We start from the raw sequence: 19,945 nt of genomic DNA, 5'->3' as shown, positions 1-19,945 counted from the left end.
GGAAGCGTGTTGTGTGAACGTGCTGTGAACGGATAAATAACAGTTGGTACCTGTGAAATGAATTTTCCAGTGAAGCAAATAACATGTTAAATTTGAAACTCCCGCCTATATACATGGAGGGTACTTATCACGAGAGTAATATTTCGAGGTCAGTTTTGCTTGAGTCTGTGTTGGCGTACTTTGCACCAAATTTATCAAAGGGCGCTCGTTTGTTAAATTTCACACATCATTAAACCTAATACTTTGGGGCACATTTACTAAGGTGTCGCCAGCTGTTTTCATGAGTAAAAAGCCTGTTTCCGACTGTCTTATTTTTTAAGTTTCATTTGCCAGCTGTTTTTGCGCCTGCTTTGGAGGCATTTGCGCCTATTTTGAGTTTTAAGACAAATTCAAAAGTTATCTAACTTTTTCACCTAATTTCTGTCCTATTTATGTAGTTGTGCCTTATTTTGTGCCCGATTTTGTCGTGGGAAAATTGCACCACATCCGCACTTGCTTGCGGATGCTTGTGATTTTCACGCAGCCCCATTCACTTCTATGGGGCTTGCTTTGAGTGAAAAACGCACAATATAGAACTTGCTGCGATTTTCACGCAACACACCAGTGATGCGTGAAAATCACCGCTCATGTGCACAGCCCCATTGAAGTGAATAAGCCCGGATTCAGTGCAGGTGCAATGCGTTTTCGTCACGCATTGCACCCGCACGGAATTCTCGCCCGTGTGAAAGGGGCCTAACTTCTACGACACCGCAGATCTGGCGTACTTTTCTGTCTCTGTTTTCAGTGGTGAGTTGCACCACAATTTGCCTACTTTCATGGAGATGTGGGCAAAATTTCAGCTTGCATACTATTTAGACCAGTTATAGTGAATTTAAATCTGTCTTACAAGAAAACGACCACTAGATGTCAGACTTAAACAAAAAAAGACATACCAGATTTAGGCCTCTTGCACACCAACGTTGTGCATCTGTTCCGTGCATTGGGGACCACAATTTGTTGTCCACAATGCACGGGCAACGTCCGTGCGGCGGCCGGGACAGATGGAGACCCATTCAACTTGAATGGGTCCGTGATCCGTCCGCACCGCAAAAAAATAGAACAGGTTCTATTTTTTTGTGGTGCGGAGGCACGAACAGAAACTCTGTAGTGCTTCTGTTCTTCATCTCCGTGATGCGGATTGCACACGGGCCGGTGCCCGTGTATTGCGGACCTGCTGTATGCACGCTGCAATACGGCCACGGGCACACAATATTCGTGTGCAAGAGGCCTTAGGATAATAAATGAGGTGCAAATTGCAAGGGGCTATAGAGTGATAGGGGGGATTTATTAAAACTGGTGTAATGTTGAACTGGCTTAGTTGCTCATAGCAACCAATCAGATTCCACCTTTCATTTTTCAAAGGAGCTCTGAAAAATGAAAGGTGGAATCTGATTGGTTACTATGGGCAACTAAGCCAGTTTTCCTTTACACCAGGTTTGATAAATCTCCCCATGGAGTCTTGCAGGCTGAGAGCCAACAGAAAGCAGACTAAATTGTGAATCTTGCTTTGGCTTTCATTGGAGTAACTGAAGATAAGCAAAGCCTAACCTTCTGGATTTATATCTCATGTAACCCTTCATTTCTCTGCAGGGAGGGGTCGGCCGGACGAATCTCTGCCAGATATCTCCAGGACTAACAGCTACACTGATGACATGGATGCAGCGAGCGAGGAGAGCCCTCTGCCGGCAGTGACAGATATATCACAGTAAGGTTCAAACAGCTGGCACTGGATGGGGTGAGAGGGGTAATCTACCAGTATCTGTAAAGGGGCACTAAGCAGAAGCTGCATGTATATAGCATATGCATCTATATCAGTAATGTTTCCATCTTTGTCATACAGCCATTTTTTGGTTCATGGGAAGACACCAATGTGGCAGTCATTATGGCACCCAGCTTTCTTTTATTCCTATATGGCAAAATGATGCTGCATTTAGCCCCTTTTATTCTGTATAACAGAGGAGTGGGGGCTGTCATGGCATCCTTACTGGTTGTCATGCAGCTTTCCCAAACATTATTTTACAATATTTTTAACAATATATGCGATATTTAGTCCTCCGTTCCTTGTATCTAAATCCTTGTAAATGTTCAGACGCCTCCTCAGGTTATACAACGTCGGGGGAGGGAGAGGAGGGGGATGCAGCTGCACGTTCTCTTGCTTTGGCCCAGATTTACTAATCCTGAAGATGGTGTAAACTTAGGCTGGGTTCACATCACCATTTCATTTTCCATTCTTCTGATCTGTCAGAGAAACAGAAAGAAAAAACAGATCCTCAAAAAAATATACAAGAATGGAAGGCTCAACACCTGGACGGGTAGATAACGGTGGGTGCACTGCTCACTGGGTCACCTACCCAGTACTATTTAAGCAATTGAATAAAAGGAAAAGAGCAGGCACAACCACCTTCTGGGGTATAAATCAGCAGTCACATTCAATCAATAAACACAGCATTCAACATGGCAGCAATATATAATCGGTATTGGGGTAGCAGCAAGAATAAAATAGCAGCAATATGGTCCAATATTCAACTATATCAGTTGTCAGAATAACTCAGTCCATATAGATAAGAATCACATAAAAGAACGGATATACTGTATTTGGAATGAGGTCTCCTTAGATGATAAAAAAGTTGGAGGAAGTCCCACTAAATGCGTGGAGTCGTAATATGGGGATCACCGCCAAGAGTCTGATAGACAGCCCAATATATGTAAATAGTGGTATTCGTTCAGTATGTCACTGAAAACTCTTAGGCCTAGTTCACACGAACGTTTTTTTTGCGGGTGTACGGGCCGTTTTTTTGTGTTCCGTATACGGTCCGTATACGGAACCATTCATTTCAATGGTTCCGCAAAAAAAACGGAATGTGTTCCGTATGCATTCCGTTTCTGTATTTCCGTTTTTCCGTTCCGTTGAAAGATAGAGCTTGTCCTATATTTGGCCGTAAATCACGGGTCGTGGCTCCATTCAAGTCAATGGGTCCGCAAAAAAAACGGAACACATACGAAAGTGCATCCGTATGTCTTCCGTTTCCGTTCCGTTTTTTCTGAACCATCTATTGAAAATGTTATGGCCAGCCCAATTTTTTCTATGTAATTACTGTATACTGTACATGGCATATGGAAAAACGGAACGGAAAAACGGAAAGGAAACGGAAACACAACGGAACCCAAAAACGGAACAACGGATCCGTGAAAAACGGACCGCAAAAAACAATAAAAGCCATACGGTCGTGTGAACTAGGCCTTACCGCTTGATCTCTTCTGGCGTGTCCTGTGAATTATCTTGGCAGAGAACTGCCTACTCACGTGTATACTCGGGCACAATCCAGGAAGCCGAGAGTAGAGGCCGTTCACAGGGACGCCGATTTCATGAGGTCAGGAGCGCTCCGCTGTGTCTCTTGACTCCTGACTGTAGGTCAGGTGATCTTGACAACCAGATCACATGGTCCGGTCAGGTGATCCACAGGTCCTATGCGTTATGGAGAACTGTGTAAGATTTCTTCTTTTGTGCGCACAATGTCTTTATACTTTAGGTCCGGACCGGTAGCAAAAAATGTAGAAGCCGCAGTTCGCTGGTGGCTAGACGCAAAACAGTGATGTGAACCCAGTCTTAGGGCTCATGCACATGAGCGTGTGTGCCCCAGGCCCCTAGTGTAGACCGCAATTACCTGAATGGCTCCGCAATCTTCACGATACGGAGCACTGTGGAACGGAGGCACGCATCGGAAGGCCATGGAAGCACTACAAAACGCTTCTGTGGGATTTCAGTCCGTGCCTCTGCACTGCAAAAAACTAGAACATGTCTCTTGCAAATCGCAGACCTATTCAAGTCAATGGATCCACATCCGCACGGTGCCCATGTATTGCAGACCGCTATTGGCACAGGGCACACACACATGAGCTCTAAGGCTGTCTAGTCCTGCACCAGATTTATCACAGGGGTTAACTGTGAAAAAAAAGCGTAGAAACCCTAGTTGGACCAAATTGAGCCAAAATTGCACCAGTTTGCGCCACTTTATAGATAGATTTTAGGCACGTACACATTAGTAAATCTGGGCCAGTGTGTGTATGAGACTATGTGCCGCAAGAGGGGAGGAGATGCAGCAGAGGGGAACCATCTAAAATAAAACTACAGCTTCCTAAGGGAAGAATATTTTATTTTTAACCTATCCCTTACATCAGTAAAGGGCTAGCTTCTTTTGCACAAACAGCAACACTCCTGTCTATGTGGCTGTGTCCGGTATTGCAGCTCACCCCAATTCAAGGGAATGCTGCTGAGGCCAAATGCACACGGCTGTGTTTCAGGGCCGTGAGCGGTCCGTGGAACCACGGGCTGGATTCCTGCTGAGAGCAGGAGCGCACGGCGTCATTGGTTGCTATCACGCCGTGCGCTTCCTGCAGCCGCCGCAGTACAGTAATGCACTGCTCTCAGCAGGAATCCAGCCTGTGGTTCCACGGCCGTGTGCATTCGGCCAGCAAAAGGAGCTGAGCCGCAATATCAGATGTAGCCACATGGACATGGAAGGGTGCTGTTTCTGGAATTCTAAAAAAGCAGACCCTTTTCAATATCACATGCTGATGACCTCCTGCTTAATGACCCTTTAAAGGGGTTATCCGATTTTTATTTATTTCATGTTCCCCCCTTGATTAGAGTAACAACTTATTCATTGGTACTTATCAGCGCATGTGTGAGTAGGAATCTCTCACCACTGCACTAGCGGTTGTAACCAGGTTAGGATCACATGCACCATGAACGACATATGCTCCATGGCACAGCCATGATCATATCTTTGGACTGGGAGCGCAGCGCTGGCTGGTAAGCAACTTTTAATAAGTACCAATGAAGAAGTTGTTACTCTAATCCAGGCATCCTCAAACTGCGGCCCTCCAGCTGTTGTAAAACTACAACTCCCACAATGCCCTGCTGTAGGCTGATACCTGTAGGCTGTTTGGGCATGCTGGGAGTTGTAGTTTTGCAACAGCTGGAGGGCCGCAGTTTGAGGATGCCTGCAAATATCAATGCAGGGGGGGGGGGCATGAAATAAAATAAATAATTGGTTAACCCCTTTAAGCCCTTTTACTAAGTACATACTTGTGCACAGTCTGACGCCCGCCCCATGTAATCACTATTCTTTTCTCCCTGGCAGCACTATGAGCAGGTGAGGGAGAGTGCAGGAAAAACTGCGTAAGAGGGGGCTCGGTTCAAAAATGTTTTGAGTGGTTTGTGTATGATGTCAAGTTCTGCAACTTTCTAATACACTTTGGGGGTCATTTACAAAGACCAGTGTTATACGCCGGTCTTTGTTTCGCTTTCTGGTGGAGAAAAAGCCCAATTTATGACAAGGCTCTAGCCTTGTCATAAGTTAGGCTCACAGCAGGCAAAAACGACTCCAGCCCCTGAATGGTGTCGCTCTCACTCCGCTTTGTGTCGGGCCCAACGTCCCAGCCTGCCTCCGTTACTCCATCGCCACAAGTAGCGAGCACAATGCGAAAAGCACATTAAAAAAGGCATTAAATGGGGTCTTCCAGCATTTATTTTTTACGCCGTCGTAATTGACGCCTTTGGTATTTCAATTCCTGCTTGTTGTCAGTGAATGGGAACATTCTTGTTTACTACAAACGGGGAAATTTAATATGACCAGCATTTTGTACACCCGTCTTAATATGTGCTGCACCGGCATGAAATATGCCACAATTATTAGGCGGCACATGCATGTTAATAATCATGGTGCATTTCCAGCCCCCCATGCAGCAGAACTGATATCTATGCCAGTCAGGAGCTGATGTAGATTTCAAGCAAAACTGTACTGACTATCCACCAAAGTGTACTAGAAAGCAGTTTATTCAGATTACGTAAAATCAGCCGCATGCAATCCACTTTTATACAGGACTCCTGCAGAATTGCAGTGTGTGTGCCCTGGATGTGCATGCAGTTTGTGTACCCTCACTGCCCCTAGGGGGTGCTCGCTGAAACTGATTTCATTCAAGTGTCCCCTGGAGGCGACAGCAAGATTTTTTATTTTCTTGCATTTCTATGGATGTGTGTGTGTGTGTATTACTGCAATATTTACATGAGTTTCGCCATGCTGCATAACTCTCTGTGCTGCAGTACATACTCCAGTGTATCCGTGCTGCAGTATATACTCCAGTGTATCCGTGCTGCAGTATATACTCCAGTGTATCCGTGCTGCAGTACATACTTCAGTGTATCCGTGCTGCAGTACATACTCCAGTGTATCCGTGCTGCAGTACATACTCCAGTGTATCCGGGCTGCAGTACATACTCCAGTGTATCCTGGCTGCAGTACATACTCCAGTGTATCCGTGCTGCAGTACATACTCCAGTGTATCCGGGCTGCAGTGCATACTTCAGTGTATCCAGGCTGCAGTACATACTCCAGTGCATCCAGGCTGCAGTACATACTCCAGTGTATCCAGGCTGCAGTACATACTCCAGTGCATCCAGGCTGCAGTACATACTCCAGTGTATCCGTGCTGCAGTACATACTCCAGTGTATCCGTGCTGCAGTACATACTCCAGTGTATCCGTGCTGCAGTACATACTCCAGTGTATCCGGGCTGCAGTACATACTCCAGTGTATCCGGGCTGCAGTACATACTTCAGTGTATCCGTGCTGCAGTGCATACTCCAGTGTATCCGGGCTGCAGTACATACTCCAGTGTATCCGGGCTGCAGTGCATACTTCAGTGTATCCAGGCTGCAGTACATACTCCAGTGTATCCGGGCTGCAGTGCATACTTCAGTGTATCCGTGCTGCAGTGCATACTCCAGTGTATCCGTGCTGCAGTGCATACTCCAGTGTATCCGTGCTGCAGTACATACTCCAGTGTATCCGTGCTGCAGTGCATACTCCAGTGTATCCGGGCTGCAGTACATACTCCAGTGTATCCGGGCTGCAGTGCATACTTCAGTGTATCCGTGCTGCAGTGCATACTTCAGTGTATCCGTGCTGCAGTGCATACTCCAGTGTATCCGTGCTGCAGTGCATACTCCAGTGTATCCGTGCTGCAGTACATACTCCAGTGTATCCGTGCTGCAGTACATACTTCAGTGTATCCGTGCTGCAGTACATACTCCAGTGTATCCGGGCTGCAGTACATACTCCAGTGTATCCGGGCTGCAGTACATACTCCAGTGTATCCGTGCTGCAGTACATACTCCAGTGTATCCGGGCTGCAGTACATACTCCAGTGTATCCGGGCTGCAGTACATACTCCAGTGTATCCGGGCTGCAGTACATACTCCAGTGTATCCGTGCTGCAGTACATACTCCAGTGTATCCGGGCTGCAGTACATACTCCAGTGTATCCGGGCTGCAGTACATACTCCAGTGTATCCGGGCTGCAGTACATACTCCAGTGCATCCGGGCTGCAGTACATACTCCAGTGCATCCGGGCTGCAGTACATACTCCAGTGTATCCGGGCTGCAGTACATACTCCAGTGCATCCGGGCTGCAGTACATACTCCAGTGCATCCGGGCTGCAGTACATACTCCAGTGCATCCGGGCTGCAGTACATACTCCAGTGCATCCGGGCTGCAGTACATACTCCAGTGTATCCGGGCTGCAGTACATACTCCAGTGTATCCGGGCTGCAGTACATACTCCAGTGTATCCGGGCTGCAGTACATACTCCAGTGTATCCGGCTGCAGTACATACTCCAGTGTATCCGGGCTGCAGTACATACTCCAGTGTATCCGGGCTGCAGTACATACTCCAGTGTATCCGGGCTGCAGTAATACCCAGTGTATCCGGCTGCAGACATACTCCAGTGTATCCGGGCTGCAGTACATACTCCAGTGTATCCGGGCTGCAGTACATACTCCAGTGTATCCGGGCTGCAGTACATACTCCAGTGTATCCGGGCTGCAGTACATACTCCAGTGTATCCGGGCTGCAGTACATACTCCAGTGTATCCGGGCTGCAGTACATACTCCAGTGTATCCGGGCTGCAGTACATACTCCAGTTGTATCCGGCTGCAGTACATACTCAGTGTATCCGGGCTGCAGTACATACTCCAGTGTATCCGGGCTGCAGTACATACTCCAGTGTATCCGGGCTGCAGTACATACTCCAGTGTATCCGGGCTGCAGTACATACTTCAGTGTATCCGTGCTGCAGTGCATACTTCAGTGTATCCGGGCTGCAGTGCATACTTCAGTGTATTAGTGCTGCAGTGCATACTTCAGTGTATTAGTGCTGCAGTGCATACTTCAGTGTATCCGTGCTGCAGTACATACTCCAGTGTATCCGTGCTGCAGTACATACTTCAGTGTATTAGTGCTGCAGTACATACTCCAGTGTATCCGGGCTGCAGTACATACTCCAGTGTATCCGGGCTGCAGTACATACTCCAGTGTATCCGGGCTGCAGTACATACTCCAGTGTATCCGGGCTGCAGTGCATACTTCAGTGTATCCGTGCTGCAGTGCATACTTCAGTGTATCCGGGCTTCAGTGCATACTTTAGTGTATTAGTGCTGCAGTGCATACTTCAGTGTATTCGTGCTGCAGTACATACTTCAGTGTATTCGTGCTGCAGTACATACTCCAGTGTGTCTGCAGCAGTACTTTTCTGTTTGTGACCTTTCTGCATGTCTTGTTTCTATAATTATCTTGCGAAACATCAGTAATGCAGCAAAAATGGCAGCTAAAGCCTGGTCACCTACTGTTCTAGTAAGGATACCAGTACCGCCACCATCCACCTCCAGTAGTACTAGCCCTCCATCACCACCACCACTGTTACTACCACCTCCAGTACTACTACCCCCATTATGATGGCACTGACCGTTTAACCATTGGCTGTTATCCTGTTCCAGACTGACAGACGCACACAGGACAGCAGTGAAGGTCACCCGTCGCATGCAGTATTTTGTTGCCCGCAGGAAATTCCAGGTACCAGACAGAGCTTCTTGATAGATCGTTATATGTCAGGATTAGGGTATTATGGCCACACTGTCAGATTTCCTGATGCAGCTTTGGAAGCCAGGACTAGGAGTGAATTCAAAGAGGAGAAATTGTATCTGTCCTTTATACTTTCTCTCCTTTTATGATCCCCTGCTGATTTTGGTTTCCAAAACTGCATGCAGAAACCTGACCGTGTGGCTGTACCCTAATTAGTACCAGAGTATTATATAGGTACCAACTTTACAAATAATCTGCATTACTTACAGTTTACTGACCATTTGTTTTACTCCAGTCAAAATTCTGTAAGCTCCTGAGCTCACATCTTCCAACACCCTCTGCTGTTTCACTGTCTGTGCAGACTATTCTGGGCACTGTCACCCTTGCACCGCAGCGCAAAGTGGATTGGCTTATGGTGGCCCTGCTATAATAATCTGTCAGAACAGTGTTTTGTCAATTCTTTTTTTAACTAACTAAACTTTAAAAGCGCTTTGGCTGTGACTGGAGTAGAAGTCATAATGTATCGGAAAATCAGTACAAGATAAGTAAAGTAAAGCATACACAGTTACTGAACTCTTCTGTACATTACACCTAGAGGTGACTAGAGTTGAGCGGACCTGCCTTTTGGCAGGTTCGAGTTCGCTTTCGGGGTTTAAGTGAATTGCGTAATGGATTCCGTTCTCACAGAGTCCATCACATAATTCAATGCGGGCATGCTGCATAATACAAGTGTCAGGCCAGCCCTAAGGGTTCCGTTCTGCTGGCCATACTTTTCTATTATGGCAGAATGCCTCTATAGGCTTTCCATTTGGCATGCTGGCATTGACTTACGTGATGAATTCCGTGAGAACAGAATCCATTATGTAATTCACCTAAACCCCGAACCTGAACACTTTTCTGTCAGGTTCGCTCAACTCTAGAGGTAATGTAAAACGGCTCTTAAAGGCAGAGCTACGACTTAATACCTCATTACTATTGTATGCTTGTATTATGATTTGGTGTTACAGGTTTGATATACTGTATATTAGTCATCCCTCCTCAGTCCCTGATATATTTCTGTATGGTTCTTTTCCTCCCCACACTCCCAGCAAGCCCGCAAACCATATGATGTCCGAGATGTGATTGAACAGTATTCCCAGGGACATCTGAACATGATGGTACGGATCAAGGAGCTACAGAGGAGGTAGTGATACAAATCCTGACCCTGCTTTTGGGGTGGGTGGATGTTTAATTAGCGGAATATGACATGTTCTGCATCATTTTAATATATTTTGGGGGAGATATCAACCAATCAGATTCCACCATTCATTTTCCAAAGGAGCTGTGAAAAATGAAAGGTGGAATCTGGGCAGTTAAGCCAGTTCTGCTTTACACCAGTTTGATAAATCTCCCCCTTTGTCTTTTAATTTGTCACCATTTTCAAAAGCTCTGCTTGCTATCAGTGAATGAAAGGATTATTCTTTACATACAGTCTGAAAGCCTGTACCAAGCTAATCTCACACTTAGGCCTAGTTCACACGAACGTTTTTTTTGCGAGTGTACGGGCTGTTTTTTTGTGTTCCGTATACGGAACTATTCATTTCAATGGTTCCGCAAAAAAAAAAAACGAATGTACTCCATATGCATTTCGTTTCCGTATTTCCGTTTTTCCGTTCCGTTGAAAGATAGAACATGTCCTATTATTGCCCGCAAATCACGTTCCGTGGCTCCATTCAAGTCAATGGGTCCGCAAAAAAAACCGAACACATACGGAAATGCATCTGTATGTCTTCCGTATCCGTTCCGTTTTTTTCTGAACCATCTATTGAAAATGATGTTATGCCCAGCCCAATTTTTTCTATGTAATTACTGTATACGGAAAAACGGAAAGGAAACGGAAACACAACGGAACTCAAAAACTGAACAACGGAAACTATAAAAGCTGTACGTTCGTGTGAACGAGGCCTTAGGCCTCTTTCACACTACCGTTTTTTTTTCCGTTTTGCAGGCCGTTTTTTGCATTCCGTATACGGAACCATTCATTTCAATGGTTCCGCAAAAAAACAAAAAACAAATGTACTCTGTATAGCATTCCATTTCCGTTTTTCCGTTACGTTGAAAGATGGAACATGTCCTATTATTGCCAGGAAATCACGTTCCGTGGCTCCATTCAAGTCAATGGGTCCGCAAAAAAAACAGAACACATACGGAAATGCATCCGTATGTCTTCCGTATCCGTTCCGTTTTTGTGGAACCATCTATTGAAAATGTTATGCCCAGCTTAATGTTTTCTATGTAATTACTGTATACTTTATATGCCATACGGAAAAACGGAACGGAAACACAACGGAAACAAAACGGATACGTGAAAAACGGACCGCAAAACACTGAAATAGCCATACGGTAGTGTGAAAGAGGCCTTGAGGCCCCTTTCACACTGGCGAGTATTCCGCGCGGATGCGATGCGTGAGTTGAACGCATTGCACCCGCATTGAATCCCGACCCATTCATTTCTATGGGGCTGTTCACATGAGCGGTGATTTTCACACATCACTTGTGCGTTGCGTGAAAATCGCAGCATGCTCTATTTTGTGCGTTTTTCATGTAACGCAGGCCCCATAGAAATGAATGGGGTTGCGTCAAAATCGCAAGCAAGTGCGGATGCGGTGCGATTTTCACGCACGGTTGCTAGGAGACGATCGGGATGGAGACCCGATCATTATTATTTTCCCTTATAACATGCTTATAAGGGAAAATAATAGCATTCTGAATACAGAATGCATAGTAAAATAGCGCTGGAGGGGTTAAAAAAATAATAATAATTTAACTCACCTTAATCCACTTGATCGCACAGCCGGCATCTCCTTCTGTCTTCATCTTAGCTGTGTGCTACAGGACCTGTGGTGACATCACTCCGGTCATCACATGATCCATCACATGATCTTTTACCATGGTGATGGATCATGTGATGACCGGAGTGACGTCACCACAGGTCCTGTTCCTGCACACAGCAAAGAAAGAAGACAGAAGGAGATGCCGGGCTTCGCGATCAAGTGGATTAAGGTGAGTTAAATTATTTTTTTTAACCCCTCCATCAGTATTTTACTATGCATTCTGTATTCAGAATTCTATTATTTTCTCTTATAACCATGTTATAAGAGAAAATAATACAATCTACAGAACACCGATCCCAAACCTGAACGTCTGTGAAGAAGTTCGGGTTTGGGTACCAAACATGCCGATTTTTCTCACGCGCGTGCAAAACGCATTACAATGTTTTGCACTCGCGCAGAAAAATCACGCATGTTCCCGCAACGCACCCGCACCTTTTCCCGCAACGCCTGTGTGAAAGAGGCCTTATGCCTAGTTCACACTTCAGTGTTTGGTCAGTGATTTCCATCAGTGATTTGTGAGCCAAAACCAGAAGTGGAGCCTCCATAGATATTAGGCAGAAGGGAAAGATCTGCTCCTGTTCTATGTTTAGAGCTGCACCTGGTTTTGGCTCACAAATCACTGATGGAAGTCACTGACCAAACACTGAAGTGTGAACGAGGCCTTAGAGTTTGTTATAATAGTATCCAGTCTAGACAATCATCATTGAGCCAAACAAAGCAGCAGCACAAATCTCATAATTTGTTACAATGTATCAGTTGAGGGAAAATGCTGAGGATTACAGAGACTGGATACAACTGTAACAAACCCTCAATTATGAGAAGCACTAGGTTAGGGCAGGTTTTCAGCTTCTGCATGTGAAAACAGAGCTGTGCCATTTAGCAAGCAGAGATCCTAACTATGGTGAGAATTAAAAACACAAAAGGCAACACATGCTCACCACCTGTTCGCTGACTTGCCCTACAGTCGATTATCGGAGATTAGCTCTAATCCTCTGTTGTACACATCCCGGAGACAAATGCATAACCTTTCACCTTCCTTATATTTCCCTTTGTGTCAACCCAGACTTTCATTATGGCAAACCTCATGCAATCTTTCACAGATGGTATCAGTCGGGCATCACTTCTATTGGCAAATTGTTACACATGAAGGAGAAAAGCCTGCTCATACTGGAGTGTCCGGGGATTCCACTGCCTCCCTTCACATACCTTCAATCCAAGGGCTCATGCACACAAACGTACTTTCTTTCCGCCTCCGTTTTGTTTGCAGACTGTATGCATAACCGTTCCCTTCAATGGGTCCGCAAAAACAACGGAGGTACTCCTTGTGCATTCCGTTTCCATATTTCCGTTCCGCAAAAAAGTAGTAGTACTATTGTCTGCAAATCACGGTCCGAGGCCCCATTCAAATCAATGGGTCCGCAAACAATACGGAACACACATGGAAAACACCCATATTGGATCCATACCATGCTATTCCCATCCCATATTGCTCATGTGTTTGGTGATTAATAAGTTACTGTTTCCGTTTTCGATACGCCAAAAACGGATCGCATACGGATATGTTTTGTGGAATAACGGAAGGGAAGAGGACTTAAATCAAGAGAGAAAAAAACCTCAGATACGGAACAACGAATCCATGAAAAACGGACCGCAAAACAACAGCAGTCGTGTGCATGAGCCCTAAGAGCTACATATCAAATGTGCTACCAAAACTGGGAGAGAGGGATTGGAATACATACAATTGTGCAGGGTCACTATAGGCGCCATATCCAAACACTGCACATTTATACATAGAACTATAGAATACTGTAGCTACTCATAGGGCAGACCTCACTCCGTTAGGGCCCATGCACTTTTTTGTCCACATCTGTTCTGCATTTTTTGCAGATCGGATGCAGACCCGTTCACTACAGTAGAGCCATAAAAGGTGGACAAGGATAGGACTGTTCTATAGATGGCAGGAAATTGCAGTCCGCGTGGTGCCTCAGTCGCAAATTTGTATCACTGTATGTGGAACTGCCCATTGACTCTGGCATTTTGGGATAGAGTACGCACTTTCACGGCCTCTAATTTAGCTAATTTAGCTAAGGATCCAATTTGGGCCATATTTGGCTACCTGGATCCAGAGACCTATAATTGTGCCCCAGGAGCTCAGAAAATGCTACACTTTCACAGCTGCAGTGGGTACCAAAGAGATTTTATATGTTTTCTTACAAAATCATTCCACTTTTTTTAAATATAAATTGGCATTCTTATTTAAAATGGATTTGGTGGAAGCCTCCCGACATAATGCCCCATGCGCACGACTGAAGGTGTTTTGCAGTCAGAAAATCGCAGTTCCGCAAAATATGGATACCGGCTGAGTGCACCCTGCCATTTTATTAATTTTTTTACTCCTGTAGAAGTGTCTTATCCTTGCCTACAAAATGGACATGAATAGGACATCTTTTTTTGCCACCGAATGGACTTGCAGATGCGTACAGTACACGGTGTGCTGCCGCATCTTTTGCAATCCACTATAAATGCCGTTGTGTGCATGGGGCCCTAGGAAACTATGATGGAGGCTTCCTTCACTGTTTGGGGAAGCTTTTCTTCTGTACTTCTTCAACATGTCAGGACAGCATTACCGGACTGTTTTCAACTGACAAACTGGTATCAAGATCAGCTGATTCAAGGTTCCCTGCTCTTGTAGACTGACAATTTCGTGGATAGGGGATCAATGGGGCAACCTGGACAAGATGGACTTCGCTAGATGAAGAAAGGGAGTGTGCACCATGACATGGGTCAATACCCAGACTGGTTACTTTTATTATATTGGTTATTAGTTAGGCAGTTTTCGTTTGTTCCCTTACAACAGTAATTGACAGAACTACTTCCTGTTGTCCCTATTTTCTTCTTCTACTACCCTTTTTTTCTTTTCTTTTTCTTTTTCTTTTCCTCTTCTCTCTATCCCTCTATTTTTCTTTCTTTTTACCATAAAGAGTGCAGCAGATGAGGTTTACTACTGTATGTTTGTCCAAGACAGACTAATGCGAGATATGTCAAATTACGTCTTCATATATTGCACTGTTGTATTTGAACAGCAATAAAGACTTTTTTTTAGTTTTAGTTTTTTTAAGAAAACAATCTATATTCACCACTTCCCGTTCTGCCACTCCAGTCGGAGTTTACATGGCTGCAGCAGGGATGTAGCTGTATACCTCGCATAAACTCTGCAAACAGTCACTGGCCTAAGTGGTCTTGTGCCATACACAGCTGAGGCCAGTGATTGGCTGCAGTGGTCATGTGGGGTATACGGCTATATCACCGCTGCAGCCATATAATAACAAAGACTAAAGTTGAGGACCAGAGAAGTGGCACTTGAACAACCCCATTAACATAACCCTAAGACTACATTCACACAAACATATTTTGTTTCCGTGTCCGTTCCGTTTTTTTTGCGGATAGAATGCACACCCATTCATTTAAATGGCTCTGCAAAAAATGTGGCCAGGATAACGTGCTCTGTGCACATCCATATGTCTATTCTGTAGCCCAGCAAAAAAAGATAGAACATGTCCTATTCTTGTCCGTTTTGCGGACAAGGATAAGCATTGTTACAATGGATCCGCAAAAAAACAGATGCCATACCGACGTCATCGTTTTTGTTTTTGTTTTTTTGCGGTTTTTTTGCGGATCTGCAATTTGAGGACCGCAAAACACATATGGTTGTGTGAATGTAGCCTTAAAAGGTTTTTCCAGGATTTTTATACTGATGACCTATCCAGAGAATAGGTAGTCAGTGTTATGATTGGCGGGGGTCCGACACCTGGTCCCCCCCGCTGATCAGATGTTTAAAAAGACACCGGCGCTCCTGAGTGCTGCTGCCTTATCGCAGCTTACCAAGCACAGTGCCGTACATTGTATTGCAATTGTGCTTGGTATCGCGCTCAGCCCCATTCACTTGAATGGGGCTGAGCTGCTCCTAGGCTGCGTGACTGATGAATGTGGCTGTGAGAGGCTGTAGAGCTAACAGGAGCGCCGGTGCCTTCTCAAACAGCTGATCAGTGGGGGTCCTTCATGTGGGTCCCCCCCACTGATCAGATACTGATGACCTATACTGATGATAGGTCATCAGTATTAAAAACTCAGTAAACCCCTTTAATATAAGACTTGCTTTGGAGATAAGCGGAGCCAGACGTTGACAGAAGATTCAGAGATGATGTGATATGTCCAGCTTGGCACACAGTGGCCACACTAGTTCCATTTATCACTTGTCCTTCCCTTTACAGATTGGACCATTCCCTCGGCAAGCCGGGCCTCTTCCTCCCAGGTACCATCCCATGTCTGTGAGCTGCTATGTATGTCATATGTACTGGTAGAACCACTGGTGTAACTATAGAGGGTGCAGAGGTGGTAGCTACGCCTAGGCCCCATGGTCCTTCTACTGTATGAGTGGTATGCTTACTTCAGTTCTGTGCTAACATCATACTATCGTACAGTACATAAACAGTAGCTAGAAATGACTGGGCCCCACAGTAATTTTTTAGCAACCCCTTCCTTTCATGCCACCCCCATTCCTGTGGCTAGTAAAGATCGCTCTCTCAGACCAGTCCCGGCAGCTGTTCCATCTGTTTTCTACACTATCTATACTCTCACTGTATATCAGTGATGGCAAATCTTTTAGAGACCGAGTGCTCAAACTTCAAACCAAAACCCACTTATTTATCGCAAAGTGCCGACACTGCAATTTAACCTGAATACTACAGTCCAACATATCATATCTTCCATGTACTTTATCATTTAGCTATAATAGCCTGCATGCATTCAATGTGCGCTGCCTGTGCTGTTTATAGTGCGCGCTGCGCTGATGAATGGCAGGAAAAGTCTGAGGCATATTGGTACGCCATAGACTTTTTCCATGGCATGGGTGCCCACAGAGAGGGCTCATAGGTTCGCCACCACTGCTGTATATAATTTCATTGTGTAATACTGTGGAGGGGGCCCTGACCAAATCCTTTAGTCATCCTCCTCCTGGATGGGCCCTTCTGGGTCAGGGCCCCAAAGCTGCAGCTTCCCCTGCTTCCCCTATAGCTACGCCCCTGGTCTGCAATAATTTGTAGGTGACCATGATACAGCTCCATAGATTTGTTTTCACCTGCATCTTTCTAAACAAACTGTGTCCTTAATCTTTTATCCAGACTCGGTCATTGTGCCACTATGTGGCCTCCTCATGCTGCCATTTCACACCATGTCACCTTGCCACTTATTTTCATCACCATGCTGCTGCTGATGCTGCTTAAAAGGCCTTAAACTGATCACCAGGCCCACAATCTAATTAAGGTTTTGGAATTGATAAACCCAACTTTTGGCTGGTGTAGCTAGAAATGACTGGGCCCCACAGCAAATTTTTGAACGGGGCTCCATCCCACAGTAATTTTTTAGCGACCTCTTCCTTTCATGCCGCCCCCATTACTGTGGCTAGTAAAGATCGCCTCAGACCAGGGCCGGCAGCTGTTCCATCCGTTTTATACACTATCTATACTGCCACTGTATATAATTTTATTGTGTAATACTGTTGGAGGGGCCCTGACCAAATCCTTTAGTCCTCCTCCTCCTGGATGGGCCCCTTCTGGGTCAGGGCCCCAAAGCTGAAGCTTCCCCTGCTTCCCCTATAGCTACGCCCCTGTAAACAGTGATATAGTATCTACATAATTCTGCCATGCAGTGTGCACATACTACTATACAGTACATGAAACTAGGATCCAGTACTTACATAATACAGCCATACAGTAGTTTTATAAAACTGTGATACAGTATCTGCATAAGGCCTCATGCACACGACCGTAGTTATGGTCCGCATCCGAGCCTCAGTTTTTGCGGCTCGGATGCGGACCCATTAACGTCAATGGGGCCGCAAAAGATGCGGACAGCACTCCGTGTGCTGTCCGCATCCATTGCTCCGTTCCGAGGCCCTGCAAAAAAAATATAGCATGTCCTATTCTTGTCCGTTTTGCAGACAAGAATAGGCATGTCTACAATGGGCTGCCCGTTCTGTTCCGCAAATTGCAGAAGGCACACGGGCGGCTTTCTTTTTTTTGCAGATCCGCGGTTTGCAGACGGCAAAAAACAGCACGGTCGTGTGCATGTAGCCTAATTGTAATCTTCTCCACAGAGAAGGGCGTTGATAAGGGGTTCTACACGGTCGGATCGAGGCTCATGCGCCTGGAGGAGAAGGTATTGCTGATTTTTCCTATTTCTTTTAAACCAACCTGCCTGAGGGTCAAAGACTTGTTTAATCTACTACAGGAAGGCGCTGGTCTTTCTTAAAGGGGAAGTTCGCTTTTATTTCTCTTCTTACATGTCTCAGTGATATAAGGCGCTCAACATGCTGTACCCCATCTGTCTTCATAAAGACTCTTAATAAAAAAATGTGTTTACGTTTATTTTTGTTCTGTGCCCTTCCTCACTTTTGTTGTTTGTGACCCTCCCCCCCCCCCCCTTCACCATCCCCCCTCAATTGGCAGAGTAACATTTTCCCAGGGCTGAATAATACAAATCAGGATCCAGCCTGGCACATGGAGGGTAGACCTGGGGTCATCGCCTGTTCTCCCCTCCCACCGTTTGCCTCTTATTCCTGTGAGCACAGAGACCCACTTGGGTGTTTAATTGTGGGGTCTCACTGGCTACTGAGCTGGAACAAGGTCTGCTCACTTGGCAGTGCCACACAGGTCTGGCATTGCTGGGCAGCTGGATGGGCTGAGTGTGAGTATTGTCTGGGCATCTTGGAATCAGCCAGACACCCAGCAGAACTTAGCCCCCATTTATTCAGCATAATGAGTTCATCTAATTATTCTTCTGTCAATCAGCAGTCTGTCCCCAGATCACCCCCTGGCAAGTGTCAGTGTAATGGCTTGTCTAGGTGAACACAATTCGAGTGAGCAAACTAAGCTGGTGTAGAATTTATCCACATAGTCACCCACTGTACATGCACAGAACCAGGCCTGTCACCGATGATACACCAGGATATTATCACACAGGCTTAGACACCCCAGCTCATCAGACGGTATCACACATGATAGGCTTAGATACATCAGATCAGCAGGCAGCATCACATATGATAAGGTTAAATACATTACCTATACACACTGTCCCTGGAGATTATTTCATAATGGCAGTATACCGTTGCACATTTTAATCTTTTGTCCCAAGGTCTGTGGGACATCTCTCCTTCTTGGACATGGATCTCCCCTCTTCTCCTTACTGTATGTATTATAGGGTTAGCCTGGCAATTTCTATGCTTTGATTAGGCTTCTGTTTTGTTCCCCTGCCTCTCTAGGTAACTCAGATGGACACCAAGCTAGATGAAATCCTACGTGTCTTCCGAGCTCAGTTGGTGCCAGAAGAGGACCAGATGTTTCCTCCTGCGCCTGCATCCCCCACTTCCCACAGGCTGCACCCCTCTCACAGTTCCCCAACTCCCAGTCGGCGATTCTGAGAACCATGGTCCATCTCTTCCAAGGGTCAAGAGAATGAATCGTCCGCCACCACTTGTCAAAGTGGCAGATGTCACTGAGCTGCATAAGAGGCTTCCTAGGACTGACTCAACAGTCTACAAGAGACATTCTCCTACCAAGAGTCAACCAGAGCTCCTCGAGGCGCACCAAGTTAGAAATGCCACAAAATCCCATAAGTGGTGCCACATATCCACAAGCCCAACAGACCTCCATTAGAGATGCCACGTGAAAGATGCCAGGACCCAAAGGTCAGGAAGGACCAACTCTGTGGTCAAGACATGAACTAGAGCTATATACACTACCATAAGCGAAGCCTCCATCACCAGAGAGAGAACCTCTAAGCTTCAGGCATCTCTCATAGCTCTACCAGACATTGCCAGCTCCTTGCAGGCACTCTGCCTTCTTCTGGACTGGGTCATCTGTATCTTATGTCATGAACTTCTGTCTTAGCAACTTGTTTGCACCTCAGCTATGCAGAACAAGCCATAACAAATGGACTATGGCTTAGAGGTGTTGCACTCAGCCCCTCCCCCACAATATTCTGTCTGAGCACATATCATTGTTCTTACTGAGATTCTGTAATTTAATGGTCATTACATACATGCAGCTTT

General features: G+C 45.7%; 1 protein-coding gene across 1 annotated transcript in view; it reads left to right on the top strand.

Moving 5' to 3' along the window:
- Window positions 1-19,565, top strand: part of LOC122926587 (potassium voltage-gated channel subfamily KQT member 1-like) — a 100,067-nt gene extending 80,502 nt beyond the window's left edge. The window contains 7 exon segments of the mRNA XM_044278004.1: window positions 1,630-1,744; window positions 5,184-5,195; window positions 8,881-8,956; window positions 10,054-10,148; window positions 16,110-16,150; window positions 17,993-18,054; window positions 19,157-19,565. Of these exon segments, the coding sequence (XP_044133939.1) occupies window positions 1,630-1,744; window positions 5,184-5,195; window positions 8,881-8,956; window positions 10,054-10,148; window positions 16,110-16,150; window positions 17,993-18,054; window positions 19,157-19,315 (560 nt within the window). The 3' untranslated portion in view covers window positions 19,316-19,565.
- Window positions 19,566-19,945: the final 380 nt, after the last annotated feature.

This window comes from Bufo gargarizans, chromosome 2 (assembly GCF_014858855.1).
Source record: "Bufo gargarizans isolate SCDJY-AF-19 chromosome 2, ASM1485885v1, whole genome shotgun sequence".
NCBI lineage: Eukaryota > Metazoa > Chordata > Amphibia > Anura > Bufonidae > Bufo > Bufo gargarizans.
This window is presented reverse-complemented; position numbering and strand designations above follow the sequence as displayed.